This window comes from Mercenaria mercenaria, chromosome 13 (genome assembly GCF_021730395.1).
Source record: "Mercenaria mercenaria strain notata chromosome 13, MADL_Memer_1, whole genome shotgun sequence".
NCBI lineage: Eukaryota > Metazoa > Mollusca > Bivalvia > Venerida > Veneridae > Mercenaria > Mercenaria mercenaria.
The window spans coordinates 26016433-26043846 of record NC_069373.1 but is presented as its reverse complement, the minus strand read 5'-3'; the positions used below and the strand labels follow the sequence as shown (position 1 = coordinate 26043846).

The 27414-nt window shown below is 36.7% G+C and overlaps 1 protein-coding gene across 9 annotated transcripts in view; it reads right to left on the bottom strand.

Annotated features, from left to right (window-relative positions):
• LOC123529310 (ELKS/Rab6-interacting/CAST family member 1-like) overlaps positions 1-27414 on the bottom strand; it is a 423378-nt gene that overhangs the window by 56561 nt on the left and 339403 nt on the right. For all 9 annotated transcript variants that reach the window (XM_053521352.1, XM_053521353.1, XM_053521354.1 and 6 more), the window contains one exon: positions 5456-5616. In XM_053521352.1, the coding sequence (XP_053377327.1) occupies positions 5456-5616 (161 nt within the window). The remainder of the gene's footprint in view (positions 1-5455; positions 5617-27414) is intronic.

The window sequence follows — 27414 nt, the reverse complement described above, 5'->3', positions numbered from 1 at the left end:
TAGTTTTTGACCGCATGTGACCCAGTTTCGAAAATGACCTAGATATCATCAAGGTGAACATTCAGATCAATTTTCATGAAGATCCATTGAAAAATACGGCCTCTAGAGAGGTCAAAAGATTTTAATAATTTTAGACCTACTGACCTAGTTTTTGACCGCAGATGACCCAGTTTCAAACTTGACCTAGATATCATCAAGGTGAACATTCTGACCAATTTTAATGGAAATCCATTCACAAGTATGGCCTCTAGAGAGGTCACAAGATTTTTCTATTTTTAGACCTACTGACCTAGTTTTTGTCCGCACATGACCCTGTTTCAAACTTGACCTAGATATCATCAAGATGAACATTCAGACCAATTTTCATACAGATCCCATGAAAAATATGGCCTTTAGAAAGGTCACAAGGTTTTTCTATTATCTGACGTTCTGACCTAGTTTTTGATGGCACGTGATCCACTTTCAAACTTTACCTAGATATCATCAAGATGAACATTCAGACCAACTTTCATACAGATCCAATGAAAAATATAGCCTCTAGAGAGGTCACAAGGTTTTTCTATTATTTGACCTACTGACTTAGTTTTTGAAGACATGTGACCCAGTTTCAAATCTGACTTCGAACTTGACCTTGATATCATCAAGGTGAACATTCTGACCAATTTTCATGAAGATCTCATGAAATATATGGCCTCTAGAGAGGTCACAAGGTTTTTCTATATTTAGACCTACTGACCTAGTTTTTGACCGGACATGACCCAGTTTCAAACTTGACCTAGATATCATCAAGATGAACATTCAGACCAACTTTCATACAGATCCCATGAAAAATATGGCCTTTAGAGAGGTCACAAGGTTTTTCTATTATTTGACCTACTGACCTAGTTTTTGATGGCACGTGACCCAGTTTCAAATCTGACCTAGATATCATCAAGGTGAACGTTCTGACCAATTTTCATGAAGATCTTGTGAAATATATGGCCTCTAGAGAGGTCACAGGTTTTTCTATTTTTAGATCTACTGACCTAGTTTTTGACCGCACGTGACCAGTTTCGACGACCTAGATATATCAAGATAAACATTCAGACCAACTTTCATACAGATCCATGAAAATATGGCCTTTAGAGAGGTCACAAGGTTTTTCTATTATTTGACCTACTGACCTAGTTTTTGATGGCACCTGACCCAGTTTCAACTTGACCTAGATATCTTCAAGGTGAACGTTCTGACCAATTTTCATGAAGATCTTGTGAAATATATGGCCTCTAGAAAGGTCACAAGGTTTTTCTATTTTTAGACCTAATGACCTAGTTTTTGATGGCACGTGACCCAGTTTCGAACTTGACCTAGATATCATCAAGGTGAACATTCTGACCAATTTTCATGAAGATCTTATGAAATATATGGCCTCTAGAGAGGTCACAAGGTTTTTCTATTTTAAGACCTACTGACCTAGTTTTTAAAGGCATGTGACCCAGTTTGGAACTTGACCTAGATATCATCAAGATGAACATTCTGACCAACTTTCATAAAGATCCAATGAAAAATGTGACCTCTAGAGTGGTCACAAGCAAAAGTTTACGGACGCACGCACGCACGCAGGGGGATAATTTGAACAATCTTAGTAGAAGACCACTAGATGATGTCACATACAAAATATCAAAGCCCTAGGCCCTGTGGTTTTGAACAAGAGGTTTTTCAAAGTTTTTCCCTATATCAGTATATAAGTCTATATAAATCATGTGACCCCCTGGGGCGGGGCGGGGTTTTTCCCTATATCAGTATATAAGTCTATATAAATCATGTGACCCCCTGGGGCGGGGCCATATTAGGACCCCAGGGAAATAATTTGAATCATCTTGGTAGATTTTGTTTGTTTGTTTGTTTGTTTTGGGTTTAACGCCGTTTTTCAACAGTATTTCAGTCATGTAACGGCGGGCAGTTAACCTAACCAGTGTTCCTGGATTCTGTACCAGTACAAACCTGTTCTCCGCAAGTAACTGCCAACTTCCCCACATGAATCAGAGGTGGAGGACTAATGATTTCAGACACAGTGTCGTTTATCAAATAGTCACGGAGAACATACGCCCAGCCCGAGGATCGAACTCACGACCCCGCGATCCGTAGACCGACGCTCTACCTACTGAGCTAAGCGGGCGGGTCATCTTGGTAGAGGACCACTAGATGATGCTTCATACCAAATATCAAAGCCCTAGGCTCTGTGGTTTTGGACAAGAAGATTTTCAAAGTTTTTCCCTATATAAATCTATGTAAATTATAGAAATAAACAAAGGGCCATAATTCATTCAAAAATTGTTGAACCAGTCTGATTTTCAGAGGGACACAACTAGGGTACCAATACATCATTCTGACAAAGTTTGGTCAAAATCCCCCTTGTAGTTTCTGAGGAGATGCGATAACGAGAAATTGTTAACGGAAGGACGGACGGAATGACGGGCGGACGGAAGGACGACGGACCACGGACGCAGAGTGATTTGAATAGCCCACCATCTGATGATGGTGGGCTAATAAACAAAGGGCCATAACTCACTCAAAAATTGTTGAACCAGTCTGATTTTCAGGGGGACACAACTAGAGTACCAATACATCATTCTGACAAAGTTTGGTCAAAATCCCCCTGGTAGTTTTTGAGGAGATGCGATAACGAGAAATTGTTAACGGACGGAAGGACGACGGACCACAGACGCAGAGTGATTTGAATAAAAATGCCAATGCCAATGTTTTTTTAAAGTATCAGAGTGATTTAAACAATTCTGGTAGATGGTCATCAAAAGAACATCAGTGTGAAACTAGAAGATGCTTTTGTAGAAAAGCGCATGTCTCCCCAAATGCATAGTAGTAATAAGCAAGAAGTCAATGGAGGACAGGAGCAAATGTCAAAGAGACACTGATAATTGGTTGGCTGCAATATGGATCGTCTACTTGGCATGTCCAATTATCTTTTAAAGCTTCAACATTCTGGGCCTACTGGTTCTCAAGTTATGGATTGGAAACTGTTTTTCATGTTCTGGTCCCTGTGACCTTGACCTCTGGTTGAGTGACCCCAAAATCAATAGGGGTCATCAACTCTGAATACCCAATCATCCTATGAAGTTTCAACATTCTATGTCAATGGTTCTCAAGTTATTGATGGGAAAGAGTTTTCCATGTTCAGGCCCATGTGATCTTGACCTTTGCTCAAGTGACTTAAAAAAACAGTAAGGGTATTCTACACTGTAAGTCCTATAATTCTATGAAGTTTCAAGGTTCTAGGTCAAACAGTTCTCCAGTTATTGATCAGAAACCGTTTTCAAGGTTCTGGTCCCTTGATCAAGTGACCCAGAAATCAATAGCAGTCATCTGCTTTACATGTCCAATCATCCTATGATGTTTCAACATTCTGAGTCAAGTGGTTCTCAAGTTATTGATTAGAAACGGTTTTCCCTGTTCAGGCCCCTGTGACCTTGACCTTTGATCTAGTAACCTCAAAAAGAATAAGGGTCATCTACTCTGTAAGCCCTATCACCCTATGAAGTTTGAAGGTTCTACATCAAATGGCTCTCCAGTTATTGATCGAAGATAAAGTGTGACAGACGGATGGCCCCTGTGACTTTGACCTTTGATGGAGTAACCCCAAAAACAATAGGGGTCATCTACTCTGTAAGTCCTATCACTCTATGTTGTTTGAAGGTTATGGGTCAACTGGTTCTCAAGTTATCAATTGGAAATGGATTTCCATGTTCTGGCCCCTGTGACCTTGACCTTTATCAGAGTGACCCAAAATCAAAAGGGGTCATCCACTCTGCATGTCCAATCATCTTATAAAGTTTCAACATTCTGAGTCAAGTGGTTCTCAAGTTATTGATCAGAAATGGTTTTCCATGTTCAGGCCCCTGTGACCTTAATCCTTTGATGGAGTAACCCCAAAAACAATATAGGTCATCTACTGCATAAGCCCAGCCACCCTATGAAGTTTGAAGGTTCTAGGTCAAATGGTTCTCCAGTTATTGATTGGAAATGAAGTGTGACGGATGGACAGGCAGGGCAAAAACCCCCAGTGGGGGATAGAGGGTCACCAAAGGAACATTAGTGTGAAATTATTTTAAAACTGAATTTGCAGTTTCTGACAAGATGATTTTTTAAGTTTCCACTATATACATATAGTGAAAAGTGACCACATTCCCTTCTAACCATGCTTTTTTATGAATCGGAATATCTAACAATCTTGGTAGCTAATGGTCAAACAAGGAACATTCGTGAGAAATTATTTCAAAACTAGAGCTGCTTTCGAGAAAAGCACATGTCTGAATAGTTATGTATCTGGGTCAACCATGCACCAATACATGTATCACTGGCATCTGTGTACAGAGTGATTTTCGGTAATACAAGGGCCATAATTCTGAAGTCCTGGGCCAATTTGACCAGTTATCGAACATGGCCAAGGACTTATTTGTAAACACATTTTGTTCAAGTTTGGTGAAGATTGGATGAGAACTCTTCAAGTTAGAGCGGGGACAAGAGTAACAAGTGCACTGCCTTGCGGGTGCAGATGCTCATCTGATTTTTTTGTCTCTGTATAATAGAAATATTGTCCTACCCATGTTTTTTTTTAATCCAAAAGGGGCCATAATTCTTGCAAAATGCAATGTAGAGTTACGGAACTTGCTGTGCAGAGTCAGCTTTTAATGGCGAATAACTGCTCAAAGTTTTAAAGCAATAGCTTTGACCGTTAAGGAAAAAAGTTGACCTAAACGCAAAACTTAACCAAAAAATATAATGATACTTTCTAAGTCCAAAAGGGGCCATAATTCCTGAAAAAAGCTGGACTGAGTTATGTTTCTTGCTGTACAGAGTCAGCTTTTGATGGTGAACAAGTGTTGCAAGTTTTAAAGCAATAGCTTTGATAGTTTAGAAGAAAAGCTGACCTAAACACAAAACTTAACCAAGAAATCTGATTTTCTAAATCCAAAAGGGGCCATAATTCTTGCAAAGAGCAGGATGGAGTTATGTTTCTTGCTGTTCAGAGTCAGCTTTTGATGGTGAACAAATGTTGCAAGTTTCAAAGCAATAGCTTTGATAGTTTAGGAGTAAAGCTGACCTAAACATAAAACTTAACCAGGCAACACCAACGCCGATCAAGTGATGACAATAACTCATCATTTTTTTTCAAAATCAGATGAGCTAAAAAGGTCAATTTTCAGTAATTCAAGGGCCATAATTCTGAACTGCCAGGGGGCGATTTGGCTTGTTATTGGCCGAGGACATTGGTAAACACATTTTGTTAAAAGTTTGGTGAAGATCAGAATTGTTCAGCGCAGACAAGATTTGTGACAGACAGTGTGACGGACACACAACGGACGCACAGACAGCAGTAAATCAATACATCTCCAACACCACAATGTGGTGAGAGACATAATTTTACTCATATCAATGCTTAGTTACAAAAGAAGCTTACTTCATTTCAAAAACTTCCTCCATATGTTTATGTCTTTCTGCATTTAGTTTCTTCAGTTTAACATCTTTGTCTTCCAACTGTTTTACATATGATGACAGTTTAGTGGTGTATTCTCTTGTGGAAGCTTTTGCCTTCTCTAGGTCTGCTTGTAGTTCCTCAATCTAAATACAAAACGTAACTTTTCATATTAATTCAGAACTGTCATATACAACATCTTGCCAATTTTCAAACATAAATTCAGTGAATTGATATCCCACCCTGCAAAAGGGATAAAGGTTTTACCCTTGAAGAATTAAATGCAACTGAATTTCAGTCTTTTTGAAAGCTACTCATTCTAAATTATTGATCAAAAACCATTTTTCTATATTTAGTAACAATGACCTTGACCCAAGCTACTTAAAATGAACTAAAAAATTAGTCTTAATAGAAGTTACCTGTTTACCAGGTTTGGTTTGCTTACCTCATTCCTAACTGAAGTTATCGTGTTTTTAGTGCAATATTCTTGACCTTGACTTAAGGATGTACGAGCGAATTTTTTCTAACGTTAAGAATTTTTTCATATCCTGTGATCTTGAAGAACATTAGTTTCTAAGACAAACAAGAGCAGAAAAAACATAGGTCACTGAACTCGTTTTAATTTTATAGGGCATTTTCTTCATCCACTTCTTAAGCATTTCTGAAATTTTGTAAAATTAGAAAAATGGTGGTACTATATAAAACATATAATATCCTACTTAAACTTATAGGGATTTCAGGTCTTACAGGTTGATATGAATATATGGTGATGTCAGTATTATATAAGCATAAATATCACAAACAAATCTCTTTAATTTTTACATGTTGACATAATTACCCCACCCACATTATTTTCAATGGAAAAAACGTATTTAGATCTACAAAAAAAATTCTGACGTTAAGATTTTCAAAATATTTTGCATCATTAAAGACACACAAAAATGCTTCAAAATGGAAAGAAAAAAAGTTGGGGTCATCGTGCATCTAAGAGATTTATTAAGAAAAAACTGCTAAAAAGTGGTGAATTTTGATATTTTTTGTTCTTTTTGTTTTAATTTATATTTTCTAGATAATATAAAGTGCTATCTTGAAAACTTTTATTTTATTTATAGCTTAACATTATATGTATCAGTCAGAAAAATATCAAAACCAAACCTGATCTACTTTAATAGATATTTGAAATTACCTACCCCTACCCCATTGTAAATCTTACGTTAATTTGAGGCAAATGCCAGCCGAAAATAAGGGTGAAATTTTTTTTTTCGCAAAAAGCATAATATATTTGGTTAAATGGTACATTTTTAGCCATATCTTAATCATTTAGCATTAATATTTGGCAAAACTTTTGTTAGAAAGCAATATTCGAAGAAACATTTTTCAAAATGGCAGATGTCCTGAAAAAAACGCTCGTACATCCTTAAGCAACCAAAAATATAATCTAAAACCCTAGTCTCCATGCAAGCTTCCTAAATTACAAGTATGGATGCAATATCCTATTTTAATAGTGAAGTTATTGAGCAAAAACAGTTTTTCTATTTTTTGTAACAGCTACCTTGACCTTGACCTCAGTGAACAAAACATAACATTCAACAGTTTCCAAGAAAGCTATTTATATGTTTTGTCCGTAAGTATTGACCTGGCACTCAAAATATTCCATATACTTCCATAAATTAATTTTTGGTGTCCGAACCTAAATATAATTATTGCATATATATTTCTTAATTGATATAATTATATCGCAAGTGCAGGTAGATGTGCGGACAAAGCATTTAGCAGTCAATCACAGGGTTGTGGGTTCGAGTCCTATATCAGGTAATATCTTTTTTTCCAAATTTTATATGCAGACTTACCTATTATCTTATCTGATCAAACTTAACGTGATTTTTCTGGTTCATTTATTGAAAGTTATCAAAACGTTGTTGAAAAGTCGAATAAAATTGTTTTAAATGTATCTTTGATAAAAAGAAAAATTGCTTGTCACAAGCGTTTCCAGAAAATAAATTCTACAAGAGAAAACAATTAAATTTCATGAAATGTTATACATAAAATAGTGTAATAATAAACGCAGTACTGATAACATTACTTTTAAAAATTATATAAGGTGATTTTGAACCCATGATAACATGCGTGGAAGTCAGACACCTTACCACTACACCACTGTGTCATCGGTTAAATGTATAGGTTACTATACACGGCTGTAAACACTGGCTCACACTCTTTCAGTAGGTGAGTTGAAAAAAGAGCCAGTGATACTTCCGAGGCGGAGCTAATGAACAGAACTACACGAGAAATGTAAACAAAGACAGATGGTGACTTTATTTTTAACTTTCTTTAACAAATTTAAGTCCTTATTTCAAAACAAGAGGGCATATATGTGATACGTCCCGGAAATTACATACTCGTCCCGGTGTCCCGGACAGTCTTGAAATGTCCCGGAAAAATAAAAATACAGGAACAAATAAAAATAATCCCCCAAAAAACTTTTTTGTCTATAAGTTGTTGAATTTTACACAATAAACAGTCCCCGGTGTCACATTGTTTATTCCTAATCAGTTTCATGCCCTCGAGTGGGACACGTGTTGATTAAGTCCGCTTTGATCACGCGACGATCTTTTGATGACACTGATTAAGTTACAGTCAGTTATTATGATGACCCTGATTAAGAACTGACAGGATTATGCAATCAATAACTGTTTTATGGTACTTTAATTAGGAACAATAGTCGTAAATCTCTTTGTTTTTAGCATGTTGGTGGTAAAGCTACATGTAGCCTTTATCGAAGAGATTATTGAAAACGGTCAATTAAACGATAATTATTTTAAAAGGTTGTAATAATTTAAGATCAAGATCGATTGTCACACATATTCTAAATTAAAATATTGAATGCCTTTGCCGACCGACCCATGGAAATTGACCCGACTCCAAATATTTTATATTGGCGATTTTATTTACAAGATATATTTTATTCCTTTAAGGATTCAATTTAATTATTAGATAAATGTTTAAGCTTTAGAATGATACCAAATTAGCTAGAATCTAAATCACGATGACCAGGTTGAATCTTCGTATATAGTAAGTCTCCTAATTCTGTTCACCTCGGGAACACAATAAATTCATGTGACGAACTATAGATGTGTATTACCCGTACACGTATTTACCTCCCTTGGAAAGCTAGACGGCATTTGCAGCAAATTAAAACATTGTAAGTGAGTGAACAAGGTTTATCTCGCAAAACTACATGTAATATTATGGTATTTTTGCATGAAACAGAAGAATACCAATGTCACGATGTATGTCCCGGACAAAAGGTAAAAATCCCGGAAATTTTAACTCAGAATCCCGGAAATGTTCTGAAAAATTATGGCATGTATGAAAGAGGGCCAAGATGGCCCTAGGTCGCTCACCTGAGAAACACACCATAACACACCATAACAGTGTAAACATGTTTGACCTAGTGATTTCATGGAAAAAAAATATTCTGACCAATTATCATTATAAGAGGGCCAAGATGGCCCTAGGTCGCTCACCTGAGAAACACACCATAACAGTGTAAACATGTTTGACCCAGTGATTTCATGGAAAAAAAATATTCTGACCAATTATTATTAAAACTGGAGCAAATAATCTTGAGTATAAATAAGTATTTTCTTTGATTTGACCTAGTGACCTAGTTTTTGACCCCAGACTACCCATATTCGAACTTGACCTAGATTTCATCAAGGCTATCATTCTGTCCATATTTGATTAAGATCAATTGAAAAATACAGTCTCTATCACATACACAAGGTTTTTCTTTGATTTGACCTAGTGACCTAGTTTTTGACCCCAGACTACTTATATTCAGAACTGACCTAGATTTCATCAAGGCAACCATTCTGACAAAATTTTATGAAAATCCAGTGTAAAATGCAGCCCCTATTGCATACACAAGGTTTTTCCTTGATTTGACCTAGTGACCTAGTTTTTGACCCAAGATGACCCATATTACAACTTGACCTAGATTTCATCAAGGCAATCATTCCGACCAAATTTCATGGAGATTAATTGAAAAATACAGCCTCTATTTTCTTTGATTTGACCTAGTGACCTACTTTTTGCCCCAGATGACCCATTTTCAAACTCGATCTAGATTTCAATAAGGTTACCACTTTGACTTAATTTCAGGAAGATCAATTGAAAAATACAGCCTCTATCGCAAATACAAGCTTTTCTCTTGATTTGACCTAGTGACCTACTTTTTGACCCCATATAACCCATATTCAAATTTGACCTAGATTTCACCAAGGCAATCATTCTGACCAAATTTCATGAAGATTAATTGAAAAACACAGCTTTTTATCGCATACACAAGGTTTTTCTTTGATTTGACCTAGTGACCTAGTTTTTGACCCCAGATAACCCTTTTTTGAAATCATCAACGTAATCATTCTGACAAAACTTTATGAAGATTAATTGAAAAATACTGCTTCTAACGCATACACAAGGTTTTTCTTTGATTTGACCTAGTGACCTACTTTTTGACCCAAGATGACCCATATTCAAACTCGACCTAGATTTCATCAAGGCAATCATTCTGACCAAATTTCATGAAGATCAATTGAACAAGAGGGCCATAATGGTCCTATATCGCTCACCTGTCATCATTGCACTTAAGGATAAGAAGGTCAAAAAGTCATTATTAAGATCAATCAAAAGAATCATGAGAAAATATAGTTGAAATTTTCTTTAAGGTACAGATATGTCAAAATACACCTATAAATTGGAGGTACCATCCATGTTGTACCACAGGAAAGTGGTCTCGGTTTTTCCCTACAGCCAATAATAAAAAAGTTACTAAATAAGCTTTTTATAGTAACATAAAAGGGAAGTAATGAAAAAAAAAATCATTGTAAGTGAACAAAAGAAGGACCTGCCAAATAAAAACAAGAGCACTGCAATGCAACGCAAATGCAGAGCAATATACACACAAAACAAATGTCATATGACCTTTGACTCCTAAGTGTGACCTTGACCTTGAAGTGAGCCATCCGAAACATGCACTCTGCACATCGTTTCGATGAGGTGAACATTTGTGTCAGGTTTCTTTGAAATCCTTCAAGGGGTTCAAGAGTTACAGAGCGGAAGGGAAATTGCTAACCAACAGACAGACAGACAGACGGACACCGAGGCGATAACATAATACGTGTCTTAGGGCGTATAAAAAGGAATTGAGATCTTATGGTGATACAAGTTGTGTGCAAGTTTGGTTAAAATCAAATTAAAAATGAAGCTGCTATTGTGCAAACAAGGTCAAAATAGCTAATTTTGGCCCTTTCAGGGGCCATAACTCTGGAACCCATAATAGAATCTGGCCAGTTCAAACTAGAACTGTCACAGGAGTGACTCATACCCCCACCATATGGTCTTGTCACAGAAGAATGGCAACCATAAGAAATCTTAAAAATACTTTGGAGTACTTCATCCTGGGCTTCCACATATAAGTAATACTAGTATAATACTAGTATAGTAATACTAGTAAATATATTAAATCTCTAATATTAGAGACACACTAAAAGTGAATACAAAAAAATGTCTTACTGACCCATGTTACCACAGAAAAATGTATTTACTTTTTACATAGGACTTACAATAAAAAAGTTAGAAAAATACCTAAAATATTGAAAATCTAAAAATAGGATTTCTAAAAATAGACTAATTCCTGGAATTAAAGGGGAAGAAACTCAGTACAAAAGTTAAAAAAAAGTTACTTCTCTTTGGCTCTAAGCCAATCAGAATGAGATAAAGTGAAAATACATCAAAATTAACCTTAAATTCTAGGTAAAAGGGGACACAATTCAAGAAAAATTAGTGTCAGAGTTATGCATCTTGTGTCACATGATGTGGGTGATGAGGTGGAACATCTATTTTAAGTCTGAATCAAATCCATTCAGTAGTAACTGAGATATTGTGAAAATACATCAAAATTAACCTTAATTTCTAAGTAAAAAGGGGCATAATTCATGAAAAATTGGTGTCAGAGTTATGCACCTTGTGTCACATGATGTGGGTGATGAGGTGGAACATCTATTTTAAGTTTGAATCAAATCCATTTTGTAATAATTGAGATATAGTGAAAATACATCAAAATCAACCTTAAATTTAAAGTAAAAGGGGACATAATTCATAAAAAAATATGTCAGAGTTAAGCACCTTATGTCACATCATCTGGGTGATGAGGTGGAACAACTATTTTAAGTTTGAATCAGTTCCTGTTAGTAATAACTGAGATATAGTGAAAATACAACAAAATTAACCTTAAATTCTAAGTAAAAGGGGACATAATTCATGAAAACTAAGTGTAAGAGTTATGCACCTTGTGTCACATGATGTGGGCACATGATGTGGGTGATGAGGTGGAACATTTATTTTAAGTTTGAATCAAATCCATTCAGTAGTAACTGAGATATAGTGAAAATACATCAAAATCAACCTTAAATTCTAAGTAAAAAGGGGCATAATTCATAAAAAAAATGGTGTCAGAGTTATGCCCCTTGTGTCACATGATGTGGGTGATGAGGCGGAACATCTATTTTAAGTTTGAATCAAATCCATTTAGTAATAACTGAGATATAGTGAAAATACAACAAAATTAACCTTAAATTCTTAGTAAAAGGGGACATAATTCATGTAAACTTGGTGTCAAGAGTTATGCACCTTGTGTCACATGATGTGGGTGATAAGGTGGAACATGTATTTTAAGTTTGAATCAAATCCATTTGGTAATAACTGAGATAATAGATTTCGGGACGCGACGGGACGGGACGCGACGCGATGCGCCGCGACGGGACGCGACAAAACTGACTCCTATATACCCCCCTCAAACATGTTTGGTTGGGGTATAAAAAGGAATCAAGATCTTGTGGTGATACAAGTTGTGTGCAAGTTTGGTTAAAATCAAATCATAAATGAAGCTGCTATTGCGCAGACAAGGTCAAAATAGCTAATTTTGACCCTTTCAGGGGCCATAACTCTGAAACCCATTATGGGATCTTGCCAGTTCAAGAAAGAAACCAAGATCTTGTGGTGATACAAGTTGTGCGCAAGTTTGGTTAAAATCAAATCATAAATGAAGCTGCTATTGTGCAGACAAGGTCAAAATAGCTAATTCTTGCCCTATCAGGGGCCATAACTCTGGAACCCATAACAGAATCTGGCCAGTTCAAGAAAGGAATCAAGATCTTGTGGTGATACAAGTTCATTGCAAGTTTGGTTAAAATCAAATTATAAATGAAGCTGCTATTGCGCAGACAAGGTCAAAACAGCTAATTTTGGCCCTTTCAGGGGCCATAACTCTGAAACCCATTATGGGATCTGGCCAGTTCAAGAAAGATCTTATGGTGACACAAGTTTTTGTGCAAGTCTGATTAAATTCAAATCATAAATGAAGCTGCTATTGTGCAGACAAGGTCCAAATAGCTAATTTTGGCCCTTTCAAGGGCCATAACTCTGGAACCCACAATGGGATCTGGCCAGTTCAAGAAAAGAACCAAGATCAAAAAAGATAATTCTTGCCCTATCAGGGGCCATAACTCTGGCACCCATAACAGAATCTGGCCAGTTCAAGAAAGGAATCAAGATCTTGTGGTGATACTCAGGGGCCATAACTCTGAAACCCATTATGGGATCTGGCTGGTTCAAGTAAGGAACCGAGATCTTATGGTGATACAAGTTGTGTGCAAGTTTGATTAAATTCAAATCATAAATGAAGCTGCTACTGTGCAGACAAGGTCAAAATAGCTAATTTTGGCCCTTTCAAGGGCCATAACTCTGGAACCCACAATGGGATCTGGCCAGTTCAAGAAAAGAACCAAGATCTTATGCTGATACAAGTTGTGTGCAAGTTTGGTTAAAATAAAATCATAAATGAAACCACTATGATTTGACCTAGTGACCTAGTTTTTGACCCCAGATGACCCATATTCGAGCTCGACCTAAAATTCATCAAGACCATCATTCTGACCAAAATTCATGAAAATCAATTGAAAAATACAGCCTCTATCGCAAACACAAGCTAAATGTTGACAGACGACAGACAGACGCCCGACATTGAGCAATCACAGCCTTGCTCAGGTGAGCTAAAAATTAAATTTAAAAAGACTTTTAACTCTAGTGGCCCCTAAAAGGGGCAAAGTGCCCCCATTTGAACAAATATGGGATAGGACCATATAATGATGCCACAGACCAAGTTTAATGAAGATCCATCAAGCGGTTCATAGTAAGAAGTTGTTTAAAAGTATTTCTATTTTTAGCTCTAGTGGGCCCTAAAAGGGGCCAAGTGCCCCCATTTGAACAAATTTGGGAGAGGACCATATAATGATGCTACAGAACAAGTTTGATGAAGATCCATCAAGCGGTTCATGAGAAGAAGTTGTTTAAAGGTATTTCTATTTTTAGCCCTAGCAGTCCCTAAAAGGGGCCAAGTGCCCCCATTTGAACAAAAATGATACAAGTTGTGTGCAAGTTTGGTTAAAATAAAATCATAAATGAAACCACTATCGTGCAGACAAGAAATTGTTGATTAGGATTAGGGAGGTTCCACTGTATATGTATTTTTCAGACTTCTGATCAAATTAGCCTTTAGGGTCACTTCTTTCCGGTTTTCTATTATTACTTTAACAGGATACATTGACGTACTACACTGCATTTGCCATCGCAATATTAATGGTCTTCTGAGCAATCTAAAACTCCGGCCAGCATTTTTTTTTTACAACAAAAATTGTTACTGACAATTTTCCAACTTAAAAACAAGTTTGTTTACAATGTTCACCATTTTGGTAAGGGAAGCTACTCCCCTGTGCTTACTGTCTACGCTAAAATCTACGATTGCTGTTACGTCCGATAAAAGATCGAGAGGTTAATATTTCTTTCAAACACGATAAATTTAATAGTATTCTGATGAAAGAAATATAAAACAATCACAATATTATGCTACTAATTTATAGATATCGAGTATTATCTTTAACAGAGATCAAACTGTGAACAACAAAACTGACCTGAGGTGACACGCTAATTGCCGATAATAACTGGCCATTCAATCTAACAAAAAGAGGATCACACCTTTGATTATCAGTTTTAATTGAGAAGCTCATGTCATATTGTCATTCTTGTGGTGAAGTCATGCGAAACTTAGCAATCACATGTTTCTCAAAAATTTGGTATCTTTGGCGATTATCGCCTAAAAATAATTGGTTTTGAGAGAAACACGGCCGCTGAAAGGGGTAAAATACGGCGGTCGAGAGGCAATTTCGGTGGCTGCTGGCTACGGACGGGAGGTGGCCGCTGAATAAAGTGATGAAATAGAGAAAAAACTGTGGGGGGCGTCAAAAACTGACCACTGAACGGAGGTGACAGGTTAGACTGTATACATATAGGGAAAGGTGACCACGCCCTCTGGCAGCCATGTTTTTTGACAAATCAAAATAATTTGAACAATCTTGGTAGAAGGTCACACAAGGACCATTTGTGTAAAATTATTCTTAAATCGGCCAAGCAGTTTCATACAAGAAGATTTTTAAAGTTTAAATTATATACATACAGGGAAAAGTGACCACGCCCTCTGGCGGCCATGGTTTTTGACGAATCAAAATAAGTTGAACAATCTTGGTAGAGGGTCACACAAGGACCATTTGTGTAAATTTATTCTTAAATCAGACAAGCAGTTTCATACAAGAAGATTTTCAAAGTTTCCACTATATACATATAGGGAAAAATGACCATGCCCTCTGGCGGTCATGTTTTTTGACGAATCAATATAATTTGAACAATCTTGGTAAGGGGTCACACAAGGACCATTTGTGTAAAATTATTCTAAAATCGGACAAGCAGTTTCATAGAAGAAGATTTTTAAAGTTTCCAATATACATATAGGGAAAAGTGACCATGCTCTCTCGCGGCCATGTTTTTTGACGACTCGGTATAATTAAAATAGAGGATAATGAAGGCCGCTTTATCTCAGTTAAAATGCATGCAGACGAAAAAATACATAATTTGACAAATATATATGCTCCGAACAATGGAATATTGCGGAAAAAATTCTTTAACACAGTTGAGAGCTTACTGAAAACTTCTAATGATCCGCATCTTATCGGCGGTGACTATAACTGTACTTTGGATTCAAAAATGGATAGAAAATACAGTACCTTGAATAATCTATGTAAGGCAGACGAAGGCTTAAATGAACTATCGCAACTGATTATCGCACTAGACCTTGAAGATATTTGGCGAAAACGTAATCCGTCATCAAAACAGTTTACTTTTATGCGTAATGAGTCAAAGTCACGTATTGATTATTTCCTTACTTCAAAACTTGTAGATAACGAAATAAGTAATGTAAAGATATCTCACTTTTATATTCAGATCATGATGTAGTTTCATTTATTTTAAGTACAGAAAATGTGCAGAGAGGCCCAGGCCTATATGTGCAAATGATAGAATCGTTTTGGAAAACTTGGTCAAAGAATAAAGATAATTTTAAGTCAAAACGGGAGTGGTGGGACATGACAAAACATAAAATTAAAACTATTTCAATAGAGTTTTCAACGAGTAAGTCAAAACCACATAAACAAATTAAATTGTTAGAAGAAAAAATTCAACAACTTAAAAATTTAAATGACAATAGGTCCGACATTGAAATCATTAAATTATCACAGGAACTAAATCACTACTACCAGAAACAACTCGCAGCGGCTCAAATCAGATCAAAAGCTAAAAATATCGCAGAAAGTGTAACTTCGTCAAAGTACTTTTTTGATTTAGAAAATAAAAGAGGAAAACAAAAACTCTGGACACAAATAAAAACAGAATCAGGTGTGATAAAACATGACATCAATTCAATTTTAAATGAACAATGTAATTTCTATAAACATCTATTCACATCTGAAGGGATTGATTTTCTGTCTGCGAAAAATCTTGTTTCCAATTTAAATACAAGTATAAATCATAATGAAAAAATCTTATTAGATTCAGACATCCGGGAAGACGAAGTGAAAAATGTAATAATGGGATTTAAACTCTTAAAATCACCTGGGGAAGACGGATTAACCACAGAATGGTACCAGAAATTCTGGTATTTGATAAAAGCAGATTTTCTTGATGTCATTTCGGAAATACTCGATTCCTTTTGTTTGTCGGACTCACAATATAAAGGCGTTTTGTCGCTTCTGTATAAGAGCGGAGATAGGGAAACCCTAAAAAATTGGCACCCATTAACACTCCTTAATGTGGACTATAAAATTATCGCAAAATGTTTAGCAGAAAGAATTAAACCTATGTTATCTAAACTGATACATAATGATCAAAAAGGCTTTATTAAAGGATGTCAAATTTCAGATGCAAATAGATTTATTCAGGATATAATAGATTACACTGATCTTAAAGATAAAGATGGAGTTATTAATTTTCTGGATCAAACTAAGGCTTTTGATAGAGTGGAATGGGAATGGGTAGATATTTGCTTGCAGGCATATGGTATTGGTGAAAAGTTTAGAAAATGGTTTCAAATGTGCCTTATAGGATCGAAAACAACAATACAAACAAACGGTTTAATTGCAGACTACTTTTCAATATCTCGATCTTTAAAACAAGGATGCCTGATCGCGCCCTTCCTATATATTTTACAAGCTGAACCTATGGCGTGTGCTATAAGGCAGGATACTAATATACAAGGTATCACTTTACCCTCGCAAAACGGCCTAAAACTTGAAGCAAAATTAAATCAGTTCGTTGACGACACGCAATTTTTTTGTAAAACTGAAAAGTCAATTTCTGAAATATTTCATAATCTGTGCATATATGAAAAAGCATCTGGAGCAAAAATGAACAAAGATAAAACAACAGGTATTTTTATCGGTAAATCAAAAGGAAAAACACCAAAATTTAAACATATTAAGTGGACAAAAAATCACGTTAAAACATTAGGTATTTGCCACGGATATAATATTGACACAAATGAAATATGGATGGAAAAAATAAATAAAATAAAAAATTGCCTTCAAATTTGGAAATCTAGGGGACTGACATTTAAGGGTAAGCTTCTTATATTAAAAACATATGTAATGTCAATTATCAGTTTTGAAATAGAAACACGTGGGATTCCAACAAAGTACAATGAAGAACTTGAATCTATCATGAGCAAATTTCTTTGGGACGACAAACGGCCATTAGTGTCCAAAAACACTATTCTTTTAACTCAATTAGACGGAGGTCTTAATATGTGCAATATATCAAATATGTATGCTAGTTTTAACGTTAAAATGTTATATAAAGTTATACACTCAAAGGAACAAAATTGGAATGCTATAGGGAAATATTTCTTACACCTTTTTGATCGAAAAGTGAATGAAAATTATTTTCTTTGCAAATGTTCATCTTTTGAAAACTTACCTTACAAATTAAAAATAAGTAACTTTTACAAAATCGCTCTTGAACATTGGGTCCGTTTTAGAAACTGTTTCAAACCACTGTCGATATCTGATGTTAAAAATACATACATATTTTGTAATTCTGAAATCAAGTACCGAAATAAACCCCTATTTTTTAGTTCTTACATAAAAAGTAACATATTGTTTTTAAAAGATATTTGGGATTTTGAGCGCAATACTTTCGTTAGTACAGACGTGTTGTTAAATATGTTAGAAAATAAACGAAACTAGATCGCTGAATGGCAAATTATCAAATCTAGTATCCCCAAAATGTACATAAATGCTTTAAAGGAAAATGACTTCAATATTGAGAATATTTTACCTATGCACCTAAATGGCACTGAACTAATTTCCAAGACTGGACACTTTATAAAACCGGAACATTTTAAGGTTAAACTAATTTCCAATATTTGGAACCAGAAAGAATCAAAACTTAAGGTAGAATATAAATGGGAAAATAAGTTAAACGTCACGTTGCTGTGGAAAAATGTTTGGGCACAAATTTCAAATTCTTTCGCATCTAATAAAGCCAAACAATTCCAGTGGAAATTCGTTCACAATATTGTTTTTACAGAACACAAACTTTCTCTTATGAATCTGTCCGACGGAAAATGTTGCATATGTAAATTATATGAAGAAACGTTAGTTCATTTAATGTGGGAATGCAACTTTGCAGAAAATGTTTGGAAATTTATAGAAGAAAGGCTGAATAATAACTTAATACAGTTAAATATTGATATCACTTGTTTTAAACTCGCGGTACTTTTTGGATTATATGAACATATTCATACCAACCTTAATCTACTAATAAACACTGTCATTTTTGAAACGAAATGGGCTATTTGGAAATACCGAAATAATTGCAAATTCAATAATAAGATACATTCAAGAACAAGTTTTTATAGAACACTTTTTGCTAATATCTGTGATCAAATTCATTTCAACTTTTCTGATAAAGAGGACAACATCGTTCCACGATTTTTAAAACTTTTTCAGATAATGTAAGGGAAGTTATTCAAGTCTCAATCGTCTTATCTACCTTGTCATTTTCGCTTTCGGACAAGCATGATTTAAAAGGCGACCACTGATAGTGTTTGTTGAAATGATGTTTTTTTTTTTTTATATATAGCTGATACGCTTTGAATTGTTACATTTCAATGTCATTTTTTTTTTTCAGAATTACTTAAACATTTCTCTTGGAGATATGAAATTATATGTGCTCCATTTTATTTATGATGTATTTTTCTACTTGCATTATTATGTATGTGTATTGATAATGATTTATTTATTGTAAGGCTGATAGGCAGCTCCCCGACCCCTATCACGCCATCAACGGGGAAAATAAATGGGGTAACCCCTTTTGAGGGCACCTGGAAAAAAAAAAAAAAAAAACAACAACAAGATCAATTGAAAAATAAAGCCTCTATTGCATACACAAGGTTTTTCTTTGATTTGACCTAGTGACCTAGTTTTTGAACCCAGATGACCCACTTTCGAACTCGGCCTAGATTTCATCAAGGTTATCATTCTGACCAATATTCATGAAGATTAATTGAAAAATACAGCCTCTATCGCATACACAAGGTTTTTTGACAGACGACAGACAGACAGACGACAGACAGACGCCGAACATCGAGTGATCAGAAAAACTCACCTGAGCATTGCTCAGATGAGCTAACAAGAGGGCCAAGATGGCCCTAGGTCCTTCACCTGAGAAACACACCATAACAGGGTAAACATGTTTGACATAGTGATTTCATGGAAACAAATATTCTGACCAGTTTTCATTAAGATTGGATCAAAAATGTGGTCTCTTAAGGGTAAACAAGCATTTTCTTCAATTTGACCTAGTGACCTAGTTTTTGAGCTATGATGACCTACATGCGAATTTGACCTAGATTTGATCAAGGCAATCATTCTGACTAAATTTCATCAACCTCGATTGAAAAATACAGCCTCTATCGCATACAAAATGTTTTTCTTTGATAAATCCTAGTGACCTAGTTTTTGACCCCAGATGACCCATATCCAAACTTGACCTTAATTTCATCAAGGCTAGCATTCTGACAAAATTTCATTTAGATCAATTGAAAAATACAGTCTCTATTGCATACACAAGGTTTTTCTTTGATTTGATCTAGTGACCTACTTTTTGACCAACAATGACCCATATTCTAACCTGACCTAGATTTCGTCAAGGCAATCATTCTGACTAAATTTTATGAATTTCCAGTGTAAAATGCAGCCCCTATTGCGTACACAAGGTTTTTCTTTAATTTGACCGGGTGACCTAGTTTTTGGCCCATAGATGACCCATATTCAAACTCCACCTAGATTTCATATAGACAAACATTCTGATTAAATTTCATGAAGATCCAGTGTAAAATGCAGCTCCTATTGCTTACACAAGGTTTTTATTTTTTTTGATCTAGTGACCTAGTTTTTGATCCCGGATGACCCATATTCAAACTTCTCCTAGATTTTATCAAGGCAATTACTCTGACCAAAATTCACGAAGATCAATTGAAAAATACAGCCTCTATCGCATACACAAGGTTTTTCTTTCATTTCACCTAGTGACTTAGTTTTTGACCCAAGATGACCCATTTTCAAAATCATCCTAGATTTCATCAAGGTAATCATTCTGACAAAATTTCATGAAGATGAGCTGAAAAATACAGCCTCTATCGCATCCACAAGGTTTTTCTTTGATTTGACCTAGTGACCTACTTTTTAATCCCAGATAACCCATTTTCGAACTCAGCCTAGATTTCATCAAGGTAATCATTCTGACCAAAATTCATGAAGATGAATGAAAAATACAGCCTCTATCGCATACACAAGGTTTTTCCTTGATTTGACCTAGTGACCTAGTTTTTGACCCAAGGTGACCCATTTTTGAACTTGGCCTAGATTTCATCAACGTCATCATTCTGACAAAATTTCATGAAAATCTACTGAAAAATACAGCCTCTATCGCATACACATTTTTCTTTGATTTAACCTAGTGACCTAGTTTTTGATCCCAGGTGACCCATTTTCGAACTCGGCCTAGACTTCATCAAGGTAATCATTCTGACCAAAATTCATGAAGATTAATTGAAAAATACAGCCTCTATTGCATACACAAGCTAAATGTTGACGGACAACAGACGACAGACAGACGACAGATGATGGATGCCGGACATTGAGCGATCAGAAAAACTCACCTGAGCATTGCTCAGATGAGCTAAAAATGGGAAGGGTGCTGCATAAAAGGGGTAGGGTTCTGCATAAAAGGGGCAGGGTGCTGCATAAAATAGGCAAGGTGCAGTGCAGCATAAAATGGGCAGGATACTGCAAAACAAAAGGGCCATAATGGCCCTATATCGCTCACCTGTTATCATTGCACTTAAGGACAAGAAGGTCAAAAAATCATAATCAAGATCAATCAAAAGAATCATGAGAAAATATAGTTGAAATTTTCTTAAAGGTACAAATATGTCAAAACGCACCTAAAAATTGGAGGTACCATCCATGTTGTACCACAGAAAAGTGGTCTCGGCTTTTCCCTACGGCCAATAATAAACAAGAGATCACAGAGTGATCTTGGCGCCCACCAAGTGCCATTTTTGAGTGTTCCAAATTTCAAGACTTACTGACTAGCTCAAGGTCAAATTTCATTTCCGTACACAACACTGTGCATGTGGTCCAAATTCGAAAGCTGTAGCTCGAGAAATGTGAAAGTAGGTCACTAGATCAATCTTAAGGTCAAAGTTTAATTCGGTACACAAAACTATGCAAGTGGTCCGAATTTGAAGGCTTAGCTTGAGAAATGTGTAAGTAGGTCACTAGGTCAATATCAAGGGTCAAATTTCACTTCAGAACACAAATCTATGCATGTGGTCCAAATCTGAAGCCTGTACCTTCAAAAATGTGAAAGTAGGTCATTAGGTCAATGTCAAGGTCAAAGTTTGTTTCGGTACACAATCCTATGCAAGTGGTCTAAATTTGAGGCCTGTAGCTACAGAAATGTGAAAGTAGGTCACTAGGTCAATCTTAAGGTCAAAGTTCATTTCGGTACACAAAACTATGCATGTGGTCCAAATTTGAAGGCTGTAGCTTGAGAAATGTGAAAGTAGGTCACTAGGTCAAAATCAAGGTCAAGTTTTATTTCAGAATACAGAACTATGCATGTGGTCCAAATTTGAAGCTTGTACCTTCAAAAATGTGAAAGTAGGTCACTAGGTCAATGTAAAGGTCAAAGTTTGTTTCGGTACATAAAACCATGCATGTGGTCCAAATTTGAAGGCTGTAGCTTGAAAAATGAGAAAGTAGGTCACTGGGTCAAAATCAAGGTCAAATTTAATTTCGGAACACAAAACTATGCATGTGGTCCAAATTTGAAGACTGTACCTTCAAAAATGTGAAAGTAGGTCACTAGGTCAAAACCAATGTCAAATTTCATTTTGAAACACGGAACTATGCATATGGTCCAAATTTGATACCTGTACCTTCAAGAATGTGAGAGTAGGTCACTAGGTCAAAATCAAGGTCAAAGTTTTTTCAAGTGCACAAAACTATGCATGTGGTCCAAATTTGAAGGCTGTAGCTACAGAAATGTGAAAGTAGGTCACTAGGTCAAAATCAAGGTCAACTCATGTCAAGGTTCATCTTGCCACTCAAAAATATACATGTGGTCCAAATTTGAATGTTTTAGTTATTGACAAGAAGATTTTAAAAGCTTTTCCCTATATAAGTCTATACGAACCATGTGACCCACGGGGCGGGGCCACATTTGACCCTAGGGGATAATTTGCACAAACTTGGTAGAGAACCACTAGATGATGCTACATTACAAGTATCAAAGCCCTAGGCTTTGTGGTTTGGACAAGAAGATTTTCAAAGTTTTTCCCTATATAAGTCTATGTAAACCATATGACCCCCAGGGTGGGGTCATATTTGACCCTAGGGGTATAATTTGAATGATCTTAGTTGAAGACCACTAGATGATGTCACATACAAAATATCAAAGCCCTAGGCCCTGTGGTTTTGGACAAGAGGTTTTTCAAAGTTTTTCCCTATATAAGTCTATTTAAACCATGTGACCCCCAGGGCGGGGCCATATTTGACCCCAGAGAAATAATTTGAATCATCTTGGTAGAGGACCACTAGATAATGCTTCATACCAAATATCAAAGCCCTAGGCTCTGTGGTTTTGGACAAAAGGTTTTCAAAGTTTTTCCCTATATAAATCTATGTAAATTATAGAAATAAACAAAGGGCCATAACTCACTCATAAATTGTTGAACCAATCTGATTTTCAGGGGGACACAACTAGGGTACCAATACATCATTCCGACAAAGTTTGGTCAAAATCCCCCCAGTAGTTTCTGAGGAGGTGCGATAACGAGAAATTGTTAACGGACGGACGGACGGACGGAATGACGGACGGACGGACCACGGACGCAGAGTGATTTTAATAGCCCACCATCTGATGATGGTGGGCTAAAAAGTTACTAAATAAGCTATTTATAGTAACGTAAAAGGGAAGTAATTAAAAAAAAATTGTATGTGAACAAAAGAAGGATCTGCCAAATAAAAACAAGAGCACTGCAATGCAACGCAAATGCAGAGCAATATACACACAAAACAAAGTAAAATGACCTTTGACCTCTAAGCGTGACCTTGACCTTGAAGTGAGCCATCCGAAACATGCGCTCTGCACATCCTTTCGATGAGGTGAACATTTGTGTCAGGTTTCTTTGAAATCCTTCACGGGGTCCAAGAGCTACAGAGCGAAGCTGCTATAGTGCAGACAAGGTCAAAATAGCTAATTCCGGCCCTTTCAAGGGGCCATAACTCTAGAACATATTATGGGATCTGGCCAGTTCAGGAAAGGAACCAAGATCTTATGGTGACACAAGTTTTGTGCAAGTTTGATTAAATTCAAATCATAAATGAAGCTGCTATTGTGCAGACAATTATGGTCAAAATAGCTAATTCTGGCCCTATCAGGGGCCATAACTCTGGAACCCATAATGGAATCTGGCCAGTTCAAGAAAGGAACCAAGATCTTGTTGTGATACAAGTTATGTGCAAGTTTGGTTAAAATCAAATCATAAATGAAGCTGCTATTGTGCAGACAAGGTCAAAATAGCTAATTTTGGCCCTTTCAGGGGCCATAACTCTGAAACCCATTAAGGGATCTGGCCGGTTCAAGAAAGGAACTGAGATCTTATGGTGATACAAGTTGTGTGCAAGTCTGGTAAAAATCAAATCATAGATAAAGCTGCTATTGTGCAGACAAGGTCAAAATAGCTAATTCTGGCCATTTCAGGGGCCATAACTCTGGAACCCATAATGGAATCTGGCCAGTTCAAGAAAGGAACAAAGATCTTATGGTGATACAAGTTGTGTGCAAGTTTGGTTAAAATAAAATCATAAATGAAACCAGTATCGTGCAGACACGAAATTGTGGACGGACCACGGACGAAGGGCGATCACAAAAGCTCACCCTGTAACTACGTGACAGGTGAGCTAAAAATGGGAAGGGTGCTGCATAAAATGGGAAAGGTGCTGCATAAAAGGGGTAGGGTGCTGCTTAAAAGGGGGTAGGGTGCTGCATAAAATGGGCCTGGTGCAGAGCAACATAAAAATGAGTAGGGTGCTACATAAAATGGGAAGGGTGCTGCAGAAAAGGGGTAGGGTGCTGCATAAAAAGGGGCAGGGTACTGCATAAAATGGGAAGGGTGCTGCATAAAAAGGGGAAGGGTGCTGCATAAAAGGGGCAGGGTGCTGCATAAAATGGGGGAAGAGTGCTGTATAAAAGGGGCAGGGTGCTGCATAACAGGGGGAAGGGCGCTGCTTAAAATGGGAAGGGTGCTGCAACAAAGGGGTAGGGTGCTGCTTAAAAGGGGCAGGGTGCTGCATAAAATGGGCATGGTGCAGTGCAGCATAAAAATGTGGAAGGTGCTTCATAAAATGGGAAGGGTGCTGCATAAAAGGGGAAGGGTGCTGCATAAAAGGGACAGGGTACTGCATAAAATGGGGGAAGATTGCTGTATAAAAGGGGCAGGGTGCTGCATAGAAGGGGGAAGGGTGCTGCATAAAAGGGGCAGGATGCAACATAAAAGGGACAAGGTGCTGCATAAAAGGGGCCTGGTGTGGCAAAAACAGGGCAGGGTGCTGCATAAAAAGCACATTGTGCAGCATAAAAGTGGCAGGGTGCTACATAAAAGGGGCATGGTGTAGCATCAAGCGGGAATGGTGCTGCATAAAAGGGACAGAGTGCTGCATAAAAGGGGGCTGGGTGCGCAGCATAAAAGGGGCAGGGTACTGCATCAAATGGTCAGCTGGGTAAAAGGGGCATGGTGCAGCATAAAAGGGGCATGGTGCAGCATAAAATCGGCAGGGTGCAGCATTAAACGGGGCAGAGTGCAGCATAAAAGGGGCAGGGTGCAGCATTAAAGGGGCAGGGTGCAGCATAAAAGGGGCATGTTGTAGCATTAAGGGGGAATGGTGCTGCATAAAAGGGACAGAGTGCTGCATAAAAAGGATTAGGGTGCTGCATAAAAGTGGCAGAGTACTGCATAAAAGGGTCATGGTGCAGCATAAAATCGGCAGGGTGAAGCACAAAAGGGGCAGAGTGCAGCATAAAGGGGGCAGGGTGCAACATAAAAGGGACAGGGTGCAGAATAAAAGGGGCAGAGTGCAGCATAAAAGGGGCATGTTGCATATTAAAAGGGGCAGGTTGCATCATAAACAAGAGGACCAAGATGGCCCTAGGTCGCTCACCTGAGAAACACACCATAACAGTGTAAACATGTTTAACCGAGTGATTTCATGAAGACAAATAATCTGACCAATTTTCATTAAGATCGGACCAAAAATGTGGCCTCTTGAGTGTAAACATGCATTTTCTTTGATCTGAATTAGTGACATAGTTTTTGACCCCACATGACCCAGATTCATGCTTGTCCAAGATTCAATAATAAACTTTCTGAAAAAATTTCTTGAAGATTGGTGCAAAAGAGTGGTCTCTAGAGTGACAAGCTTTTCCTTTGATTTTACCATGTGACCTAGTTTTTGGCCCAACATGACCAAGATTCGAAATCATCCAAGGCTTTATGATAGAAAACATTAAAAAAGGTAGAACAAGTGAACAAAGTATTGCCATGCAATACAAAGTCCCCTACTGGAAGGCCACTAATTTTCTCTACTGCAGTATAACATAATGAACTGATATCTGTCAATATATGTATAAACAATATTGTACTATCTATACAATATGTTATAACAAAACTCTTGGACTGAAATTTGTATGTATAAAAAACTATAGTGGTTTTCATATGGCATTTGTTTAGCCGATTATCCAAAAGGTATCATATAAGTTATTTATAGTAACAAGAGGACCATGATGGTCCTGAACCGCTCACCTCTTCCCACATGACCCAGTTTTGAGTATGACGTCGTTATTTCTATTATTTGACATAGTGACCTAGTCTTTGAGCTCATGTGACCCAGTTTTAAACTTGACCTAGATATTATCAAGATAAAAGTTCTGACCAATTTTCAAGAAGATCCATTAAAAAATATGGTCTCTAGAGAGGTCACAAGGTTTTTCTATTATTTGACCTATTGACCTAGTTTTCAAAGGTACGTGACCCTGTTTTGAATTTTACCTAGATATCATCAAGGTGAACATTCTCACTAATTTTCATGAAGATCTCATGAAAAATATGGCCTTTAGAGAGGTCACAAGGTTTTTCTATTTTTATACCTACTGACCTAGTTTTTGACCGCACGTGACCCAGTTTCGAAACTTACCTAGATATCATCAAGGTGAACATTCAGATCAATTTTCATGAAGATCCATTGAAAAATATGGCCTCTAGAGAGGTCAAAAGATTTTAATAATTTTAGACCTACTGACCTAGTTTATGACCGCAGTTGACCCAGTTTCAAACTTCAACATCAAGATGAACATTCAGACCAACTTTCATACAGATCCCATGAAAAGTATGGCCTCTAGAGAGGTCACAAGGTTTTTTTATTATTTGACCTACTGACCTAGTTTTTTAAGGCACATGACCCAGTTTCAAACTTGACCTAGATATCATTAAGTTGAACATTCTGACCAATTTTTATGGAGATCCATTCACAAGTATGGCCTCTAGAGAGGTCACAAGGTTTCTCTATTTTTAGACCTACTGACCTAGTTTTTGACCGCACATGACCCTGTTTCGAACTTGACCTAGATATTATCAAGATAAAAGTTCTGACCAATTTTCATACAGATTCCATGAAAAATATGGCCTTTAGAGAGGTCACAAGGTTTTTCTATTATCTGACCTACTGACCTAGTTTTTGATGGCATGTGACCCACTTTGGAAATTGACCTAGATATCAACAAGATGAACATTCAGACCAACTTTCATACATATCCCATGAAAAATATGGCCTCTAGACAGGTCACAAGGTGTTCCTATTATTTGACCTACTGAC